This window comes from Antechinus flavipes, chromosome 2 (assembly GCF_016432865.1).
Source record: "Antechinus flavipes isolate AdamAnt ecotype Samford, QLD, Australia chromosome 2, AdamAnt_v2, whole genome shotgun sequence".
NCBI lineage: Eukaryota > Metazoa > Chordata > Mammalia > Dasyuromorphia > Dasyuridae > Antechinus > Antechinus flavipes.
Window position 1 is genome coordinate 42,482,558 of NC_067399.1, and position 10,411 is coordinate 42,492,968.

General features: G+C 43.2%; 1 gene segment (V, D, J or C); it reads right to left on the minus strand.

The window, feature by feature from the left end:
- Positions 1-3,939: 3,939 nt before the first annotated feature.
- LOC127547665 (immunoglobulin kappa variable 3-11-like) lies at positions 3,940-5,735 on the minus strand. The segment is given in 2 exon segments: positions 3,940-5,421; positions 5,656-5,735. Coding segments are annotated over 2 exon segments (384 nt in total).
- Between the last annotated feature and the right edge of the window lie 4,676 nt (positions 5,736-10,411).

Genomic DNA, 10,411 nt, shown 5'->3' on the forward strand with positions numbered 1-10,411 from the left:
CCTGCACATCTCCATGCCCTTACGCCAATAATCTCCTTCATGTCTCATCCATGCATCCCTTTCCCATGGTTCCTCCCACACTAAAGAAACATGTATCTCCAGAGTCACCAATGACCACAGCTTTTTCTATTCATGTACTTCATGACCGTGGGCTCTCTGAGGTGCATTATACTGTGAGTACTGGGGAGAATACTTCTACAAGATGAGTAGAGACTGAGAAATTTTATAACACTAAATCCAAGAAGGCACCCAGCATTTAAAGTATTGATGTATCAGAATGGGCATAGAATGCATAAGCTTGCATAACAAAGAAGTGAACTTGACATCCTAGAATAGGCTACAAATTTGACCTGAAATGTATCACTTCCCCTTAAAAGGGTAACTAACCTTCTAGAGTTGAGAATAATCCTCATATAATTTATTCAAAATAAACTTTAGAGGTAGTAGGGTGTGTGTGTGTGTCTCTCTCTCTGTGTATGTAATAGTAATGTATATTAAGAAGACATAGTTGCAGGTAGGTGGCACAATGGATAGAGCACCAGCCCTAAAGTTTGGACGATCTGAGTGAAAATCTGGCCTCAAGACACTTAACACTTCCTAGCTATGTGACCTTGGGCAAGTCACTAAACCCCAATTGCCTTAGCAAAAAAAACCCAAGAAGGCATAAACACTAGAGGAAAATCATGAATTAAAGGGAGAATCGTGATGGTAGAGAGCATTTGGTAAATATCCAAGGAGGGTGAATTTCTATTATTATGGGATGGCAGTTCATCCACAATAGGAAAAAATAGACGAGTTTTTTTAATTGTTATAGAAGCTCAACACTAGGATGAAGGGGATTTTCTTTTATTCAAATAATACCTCACACTTACCCTTTGAAAAGTAGAGAAAGGAAACATTTTAAAGGATTTCCATAATGAATTTCCCATTCTTTCACTTGGGGAGGACCCAAGTAGGACAACTACTAATCTACACCTGATTCTCCCCAATGATCAGGCACTTTGGTGAGAAGCGATCAAGCCATCTTCACACTTGTAATAGCAAAGGGTGCGAAATCCAGCGGTCATCTGGCCTGAGTCTAGATTGGGGAAGAGCAGATTTAAGAGAACTCAGATAATGAATAGACAATTCCTTGGGGGAGTGTTGTTGCCATTCAAACTGCTAATCAGAGAAGCCCAAAGAGTCCCAAAAAAATCTTCTTCTGTGAAGAAGAATTGAGTGAATCAGCAGCAGTGTTGAACCTAGTTCTACATCTCAGCTCCCTGGTCAGGATGACTTGGCTCTATTTGACACAGATTAGAAAAGTCTCAAAATCAATCCCATTTCCCTTGTGTTAGGTACCTAACTCAATTCAAGATCCTAGTGGATTTTTCCTGTCCAGAGTCGCTAACCTTCCTTGCTGGAAAAGATCTTCTTAAAGTTTATGTGTTCCTCTGTCCTTTTCCTCCTGCTTCATTTTGTCCATTGGTACTGTGCCTCCCAGCAAGTCAATTTTCTTTTTGTGAGGCTTAAGATCATGACTATTAACTCAGCAGCCACATCTTGTAGCCCATGGACATGGGAAATACAGAAATTAAGCCTGAAGCTAGAACTGGGGTCCTCTTTCCTTTTCACTGCCACCTGGGGTTTTCTGCTTGCAAACTAAGTGAGAGATAAAGGAAATTGCTATTTTTCTCTGTGAACAGAAATAAAATAAAATCATTAGCAAAGAGAAATCCCCTAAAGAAAAATTAGTTTGAGAGGAATGAAAAAGATCAGCTTCAAAGACAACTGAAGAAAGAGGCTTAGATGGTACAAGGAAGATCCAACCACATAAGGAAGGATGTGGACTGGCAGAACAATGGGCTGGGAGGGTTGGACAGCCCATCTTTAGGCATGGAATTAACCAACTTAAGGCTGGTCTCTGAATTCACTCCCAGGTTCCTGTGACTTCCATTAAAAACCTAAACTTTGAACCTCCTCATTCCTTTATTTGGTTCAATTCAATTTCAAGTGACCCAAAGACAATTGAAAATTGTGAGATTGTGGCTATAAGCAGATTTACAACTAGCCATGACTTGGTGCTGAAAGTCTTGTCATTATATGGTGAGGGGCATGTATCATCAGGAAGAAAGTTTGGATGGTCAAATAGGAAGCTTGAGAGTCACTCAGGGGGAATTAGGATATTATCTTCCTAACCTTCAGAAATTTCCTAAATCAGAGAAAGGTCTGCAGTATGTGGAGCTGACATTTTGTATGGGATTTTTGGAAGATTATAAAAATGCAATGCACAGGAGGGAAGGCATGGAGGACTCTCAGTCCCCATTGGGGCTGATGAGGTTACCAGCCTAAGAGTCCAAGAATTTATTTTTGTATAACTCTAAGAATCAAAGTGTGCTCAACCTATCTCCTCTCATCTACCATACTTAGAGGAAAAAAAAAACCTTCCTTCTTGCCAAAATTAATATGTCTACTAATACTGGCATGCCCCCAAATTTCTGATAATGAAATAGACATTTCCAAAGTTTTCTACAAATAATATTACTCATAAAATTTGGTTTTTGAAGAAAATAAACATAGGATGTGAAACTTCAGTTTGGCCCATCCCCTGATTTATCATTCTCTTAGGAACCATCATTGTAAGACCTATCGAAGGCAAAGTGAAAATAAATAGTACAAAGAAAGCACCAAAGAAAAGGAGAGAAGCTGCAGATTTCTCCTATGGGTAGCTTGGGTTTTTTTTGAATACAATCAGTTTAACCTGTAACTTTTGAAGCTTTCCAGTTGTCTCACCTTCTCTGTGAACTTCCTAATGTTCTCTGCAGTAATGAAGAAAAATGCCGTCCACATCCAAATGAAGAACTGGTAGCCTCTGATTCATCAGTCAATTTTCCTTTTATTTACTAGAAGAGGTTACAGACAAAATGAAGAAGTAAAATAAACAACAGGAGAGGTAAATAGGAAATGGATTCGGGAGGGCAATAGAGTTGGCAAGGAAAGGGGTTTGGAAGAAGGCATTAGAGGGATATGCTTTGAGGTGTGAGGACACCATTGACTGGCACTGACTGTATGGGACACTATAGAGCAGTTTAGCAGACAAATTGGAGGTAGACACTATATAGTGGAAAAGAATATCTCAGCCTTTGTCCTGAAAAGGATTTAGCAAAGATCTTCATCAAAAGCACATCTTTTATGGGGGAAATATAACCCTGAGAGTTCCTCAGGGGAGGAGGGGAAATAAAGGCAGAAACAAGGATGTACATTGAGATGTTGAGACTCCTTTGAAGATAGTTGTAGAGGGCCAGATCTCTGAAAAGGTATACTTAAGACTCAGTGTGATTGAGGAGATAATAATTCTCTAGCTAATGATGTAATCACTCTATTTAAGTACATATTCTTAATGCGCTGTGGTGATGTAAAACTAAGTTCCCAGGATGAGCGTTTTATCAGTTCCTGGAAAATGGGAAAGAATTAGCTGTGTTCAGGCACACCAAAGGTTATGGCACAGTTGTATAGCTCGTTGGGTATAGTTGTTAATTGTTCTTCAGAATGGTTGGATATAGCATCAGTTTCACCTGAAGCCCAGAGATGGGCTTCTTAGAAAAGAAAAGGTTGAAGAATAAATCTCTTTCTTTGATAAGGGGAATGGGTTCGAGATATTACTCTTGTTTGTCCTTTCCACCCTCTCTCTCTCTCTGTCTCTCTCTCTCTTTCTTTCTTCCCCTCTCTGTATATATTTATATGTTGACATGCGGAATGTTCCACAGCTTTTTCCTATTAAGGGATCGCAATGAGGAGTTCAGATGGAGGTGTGAGAAATGAGGGTTGAGTAATCTCCTGGCTGGTGGCAGGGTATGCAAAAGAATGTGCAAACTTGAACAAATACAGGGCAGGTTTGTGGCAAAAAAAAAAAAAAAAAATGGGTTTATTTCACTGAGAAAACAGCTTTCTCAGCAGGCAACATCCTGTCAGCACTTTTTGCTAAGGTTTGGGCGCACAGCCTTTCATGATATTGGGGTTTTCTAGCCTGGACCTGGGGAACCTTCCACTCAAGGGTGGTGATTATGCCCCAGGCCAAGATCTCCAATTGAATTGTGGGTGGAGATGCTATGGGAGTTTCTCCTAAATAGGAGCATGGGGCCTCTCCCAAGAGGCAGGAGGGGTTGGGATTCTAAACAAGGTTTACCCTTCCCCCAAAGATCACAGTTTCCATCAATTGGATTATAAAAATTAGTTTTATTAGATTAATATTATTAAGATGGGGGAGGTCGTTATAATTCTGAGCAGACTCCAAAACTATGAGGAGAGCCGAATGTCCGGCTTCTTGGCACCAAACTCTTATTCCCCTTCTTTGTAGGAATTGAAGTCTTCCTTTGAAAAGAGTGGACAGAGGAGACTCCGGAGAGATCTTTATAGTGCCAGGCATGAATAGATAAAATAAAAGTAGATAAAAATCTGATTTAAATGCATGGTCAGCGAAAATGGATCCAGAGTATGAATTTTTTTTCCAGAGGCAATTAGGCTTAAGTAACTTGCCTAGGGTCACACAACTGGAAAATATGAAGTGTCTGAGTCTGGATTTGCACTCAGGTCCTCCTGACTCCAGGGCAGCTGCCCCGTGCCATCTGGCTGCTTAGAGGATATGAATTTTAAGCTGGGGCCATTGATGGAGTTCATTAGCCTGTTACCTGATCTTCTTGTGCTCTTGGTCCCAAGAGTCATTGACTGCTGTGGAATATTGAGTCAGGGAGAAAGGACAGAAAGAATCTCTGGCCAGAAGTTGCTACTTTCTCTTTGTTTCTTGTGCCGAGGGGAGGCAGATGGAATAGGAATGGGAGAGTGCCTCAGGCCCAGGGCATTGTGGGGTGACCCAGTCTGAGTGGGTGGTTCTTTCTTTGATGATTCTGCTCATGGCTGAAGAGGAGCAAGAGTCCCCAGAGCACCGAGCTCTCAAACTGTGGCCTTTCCCCTGAGCCCCGAGTCCCTTTTGTCTCATCAGCCCCAGAGACCCTGCCCCTGAGCAGGCCCCCAGCAGCTGCTGCAGCAGAGGAAGGAGAGGAGGCAGCTGGGCCTCCCTGAGCAGCCAGCCCAGGCCTGGGGAGGTTTTTGTTCAGGGCTGTAACACTGTGGGAGGAGTAAAAGATCTTTGAGCACAGTAATAGACTGCCCCATCTTCAGCCTCCACACTGCTGATTGTGAGGGTGAAATCCTTCCCAGCACCACTGCCACTGAAGCGGGCCGGGACTCCTGACTGCAGGTTGGAAACCTTATAAATGAGTCGCCGAGGAGACTGTCCTGGTTTCTGTTGGAGCCAGTGTAGGTAAGTCTTTTTATCACTGGTTGTGACACTCTGGCTGGCCTTGCAGCTAATGGTGACTCTCTCTCCTGGGCTCACAGGCACGGAGGGTGGAGACTGGGTCAGCACAATTTCTCCCCTGGAAACTAAGAACAGAAATTAGTGATAAACCAACAAGAAATAAACAGAGCAGAGTTTCCTTTCATTCTGATTCTTGGCCCACAGACTCCTTGGCTCTGAAAATCCCCCTGACCTCACAGAAATCCTCATTCCCCCTTGGACTGTACTGGCTCCTGTCCCCAGAGATTCTGAGCTTCCTTAATTTCTCCCATCTCATGTCACGTTGCCCGTCTCCGTGTTTTGTTGTCTAAAGTTCTCACCTGGGACCCAAAGCATCAGGAGCCCACAGAGAAGCTGGGACAGAGACTCCATTTTGCAGTGACTCCTCCCCTGTGGCTGCTCTGCCTCAAGCCCAGTTTATCCTCCTGTGTCTGCAGGCCCTCCCCCTGGGGATCTCTTTATGCAAAGCAGCTGGGAGGTGTGGGGGATTCTGGGAGCAGAAGTGATTGACTCCAGCTCAGGGGAAGGCCCTGAGACCTTCAGACCTTGAATATGTCCCTGATTCTTGGAGCCTTGTGTGATACGTGCTCCCACAAATCTTACTTGCCCTTAGATTTATTTTTTTATTTTTTTTTTCTTTTAATCAATTTTACTTTTTTATGAGACTGCTAGCACTATGTAATGTATCCAGTCTTTGGCTAGGAACTTTCATCTTCTTGCTCAAATATTGCCTTGGATCCTGAATTGTGTGAGCTTAAGCAAGCACTTATCCTTGTTTGCCTCAATTTCCTTATTTGTAAAATAAGCTGGAAGATGAAATGGGAAATCCCTTTAGTATCTTCTTAAAGAAACCCCAAATTGTGTTACAAAATACCAAAAATTATTGAAATAAGAACAAAAATGGTTCCAAAAGCAAGAGGGCTTGCACAAGAGTCAATAATGTGTAGTTCAGCTGTCCCAGCCTAAAGGCATAAAACATAAGACAGATACTGATATCCTGCACTTTATCCTAATCCATGACCTGCTGTCCCACTAAGTAAGGATGCTTTGGGCACTAAGAATGGAGCCTCCTAAAATGGAAAGCAAGCCATCCTTTTATTCCTTAGCATAGTTTAGGGGAACCAGCTTTCTATCCCTCCCCCACTTCCCTGAAGAGAGCAATGGAATGATATGTTATCATTTAAAAAATTTTTTCTTCTTAATATTTTTTATTTTTTTATTTATTTTAAATTTAAAAACTAATTCTTTATAATAAATCCTACACACTGTGTTCAGAGCTGCCCATCTTTGCTTTGCTTCCTTGTGGGTTTTTCTTGTTCTCTGCATGAACTTTTTACATTATTTTCCCCTGATTCCTCCCCAGGGACTCCATCCTTCTGTAAGTGCCCACAGCCAGCAGTGTCCCTGTCCTACTGCTTCTGCCATCACCAGGCATATGCTGGTTTCCCCTTGGGCAGGGCTGACTCTCAGCAGCACAGTTGGCCCCAGCACCTTCATAGACAGGGGTTTTTGTTTATGAGGGGTTCCCTCAGTCTTTCCTGACCTCACACTCCCCACACTGTCTGGGAGATGAAGCTTCCTGTGCCTCAGCCAAGGCTACCTCCCTGCCCAGCTACCCAGGGCTCACTGCTTGCTGTTTCAGCAGAGCTTGCCTGGAGTTGTTACCTTTCACCCTGACCAAACCTCCATGTGAGGTCCACCCTTGGTACCTTCTCTGGTCATTCCAGGAGGGCCAGCTCTGCCCCCACTTGTGTTCATTTCTTGTCACTGGACATTTTTCCTGAGGTGCCATTTTATCTTTTTAATAGAGCTTGGAATTTTCTAAACTACTCTGCCATCTTCCCAGAATTCTCCTAGTCTTTTTTTTTTTCCAAATGCTTCTATGCAATGGTGGCAAATTCTATCTCAAGCATTGCCTTCAGTCAGAAATCTAGAATCTACCAAAGAAGAACTTGAATTAGTCTGTCAGAGTCCTCCTTGTGTGATAAAGAGGGAGAGATCAACTGGCCTCCTATCACTTCCCTCAAGTCTCTTATTCCATCCTCTGAAAGAGCTCTCTCAGTGACTGTATTTAATCCTCTATACAACTGCCCTGGTCAGGAGAAAACAAGGTGGGAGGAGAAAGGAAAGAGAAGACAGAGGTCATGGGGGAAGAGGAAGCTGGGGAGAAGTGAAAATATAGGAGGGAGCAACATTAAAGGGAGAGGATCTGGCAAGTCCCCTCTTGGAGCTGTGGCAGATGGGCTGGGAACTGAGAGAAGATTTCAGGTGAGGGGTTCTGGACTAGAGTTTTGTTGTGTTTTTTGATGTTTAATACTCAGTAAGGCTCTTCATGACTCTATTTGAAATTTCTAGGAAAGATCTTGGACTAGTTTGCCATCTACTTCTCTTACTCTTTTACTGATGAAGAACTGAAGCAAATAGAACTATGTGCCTTGCTGTGGGTCATGCAGCTAGTAAGTGTCTGAGGCCAGATCTGAACTGTGGAAGAGGAAGGTTCCTGACCCCAAGCCTGGAATGTGAACTCAGGAAAAGGCTTCCCCTGGACTCCAGGCCCAGCTCTCTTATCTGCTACATCAAAAAGCTCCCCCAGGATTGGCTGGAAAAAAGTTATTTCACTTACCCAGACTCCTTTGACATCTATTGGTTTTAAGAAGCATCTAGAGGAGAAGAATGGTGAAGATTTTTACATGGGCCCATTGCTTCCTTCTACTGTCTTTAGGCTAAGAAGGAAAAGCAGAGACATTTATTGTCTAACTGGACAAAAGAGTGAATCTTAAGTACTTTGCTGACAAGTGAAGCATCCAGGACAGTGGAGAATTGGCTGGGCTAATCTTTATACTCCAAAGAGAGTCAGGTTGAGGAGCTCAGGATTTCTCTGATTTAAAGAAAAGAGCCATTGATAAAAAGAGTAAGATCTAGAAGTGACTCTGAATGCCTGGTTATGTAGAAGAAAAACAAGTTGGATGGGGCCTAAGAGCAAGAACAAGTAGAATTTCTCCTCAGAAAACCTTTTGTTTGTCTATGTCAGGATCCCCAGGCCATGACCACTCTTTTTTATTTTTGTTCCTCTCTTTTTCTCTTTTTCCTTTCAGGAGACACCTTGTTTTCCATAACTAAGGCCCAGCAAGAAAACTTTGTCCTAAGCGTGGGAGAGCAACAATCCTTTGCCCTCACCCTCTGGGTGAATTTGTTAGGAGCCAAATCACAGAACTGACATTTCCTGAGCTTGGGCAAACACCGCAGGTCTGGTCATGAAGCCCTGTTAAGAATGAACCTTTTTTTTAAAACTAGGCATCAGGATTGTGGTTCCACGTCTCACTTCTCTCTGTTGTTTATGCCTGTAATCGTGGCTCATGCCCACCTGTGTGACAGTGTGAGTGTGTCATCTGTGCATGTGGCCGAGATGGGGAGTTACACCTCCCTGGGAGAAAGTGCTGTGTATGAGCAACCTCTGATTTCCCATTTCCTCTTCCATCCCTCTGCTCCCATAAGCACATCTTTTATAGGGGAAATATAAGCCTGAGGGTTCCTCAGGGGAGGAGGGGAAATAAAGGCAGAAACAAGGATGTGCATTGAGATGTTGATTCTGCTTTGGAGATAGTATCAAAGGCAGTCTGGGAACATCATAGTTGCCTTAAAAATGATAATAAAGAGAGTCTGGGAAACTAAGTTTCCAGGATGAGCATTTTAGCATTTCCTGGAAACTGGGAGAGAATAAGCTGTGTTCAGGATTTCATCAAAAGTTATGCAGTTTTATAGCCCTTTGGGCACAGTTCTTAATTGCTCTCTGCCCCCTGGCCTGTCTTGGTACAAACAAAACAAAAGGATTCTCTGCCCCCCCCCCCATTGGCTGTTTGTGACATTGGGCTTGGAAATGTCCTTTTCTGCCACAGTTAGAAGGTTTCTTTCCTTCTACCTTCTGTCCTCCCTCTGTGGGGCTCCCTGAGCTATACCTGAGGCATCGCCTCTGCACTAACAGCCTCCTCCTCTGCCTCATTACTTCTGTCCATGATTTCAGAGAGAGGAGCTTCTTTAGCGAGTCCGGCCACTACACGGCTGCAAACCTTCTCCATTCCCTCTTTTAACAGGTGCCTGAAAAGAAGGTCAGAAGCACCATTTTCCCCGTGACTCTGTCAGGTGCTGCTTTTAATCGGGACACACAGGCTGGAAGAGGTTCTCGGGGCCTGTTTTATTGAAGATGTTGCTGTACCAGCCCCTCCTCATTTCCTCTCTCCCAAGCCTGCAGAGCACACGGTGAGATAGGCGCAAACGCACTCACACCGTGTAATCTCTGGGCTGTGGAACAGCCTGTGCCGGTAATTATAAGCACAGACTCTTCCGCGTCCTGATGGTCATTGGCCACAGCACATTTCCCAGCTGATTTAGGAAGTTCTGATGGCCACACGACTGATGGGCCGGGAGAGAAACAAGCAGATGCTATAGATGTCCCATCATCTGGCACAAGGGCCTATGTGCTGGATATCAGTTAGAGAATTTGTACAGTTTGGGGCGCATTTGGGCTGTAGCTTCCACAAGCTTGTTTCACCTCTTTTAACATTTTAAATTGGATCAGAACATGTGGCCGACATCCCGCCCCATTGTCTTCTACAAGATAAGCCTGTAGGCCCCAGGCCCCAGTCAGAATCCCACGCATTGTATCTTCCCCTCAGCTGCTGCCTTCATTATAAACCTTCCTGCAAAGCTGCGGGGAGGGGAGAAGGAGGGGGTGGCTTTTTCTGTGCTCTCTAGGAAATCTCTATTGCTCTTTTTTACAGAGAAAATAAATAGTTTGCAACACTTTGGGACTTTATCTTAAAGTTAACTTTGAGATAACTTTAAAGTTGATAATTAAATCCTTTTAAATTGGTGTCATGTCTAACATAGATTTCTATTATCTTTCCTGATTCCCCAGTTATTACCTTCTTGTTCCTTAATTATCTTCTCCTAATTATATGTGAATATCAAAATCAAGGAAATTTCCCTTTCCCCCCAGAACTAATGTAGACACTTTATAGATCCATATTGAATTTAATTAATTGGTTAGATAGTCTCAAATTATAACTCTACTTCTTC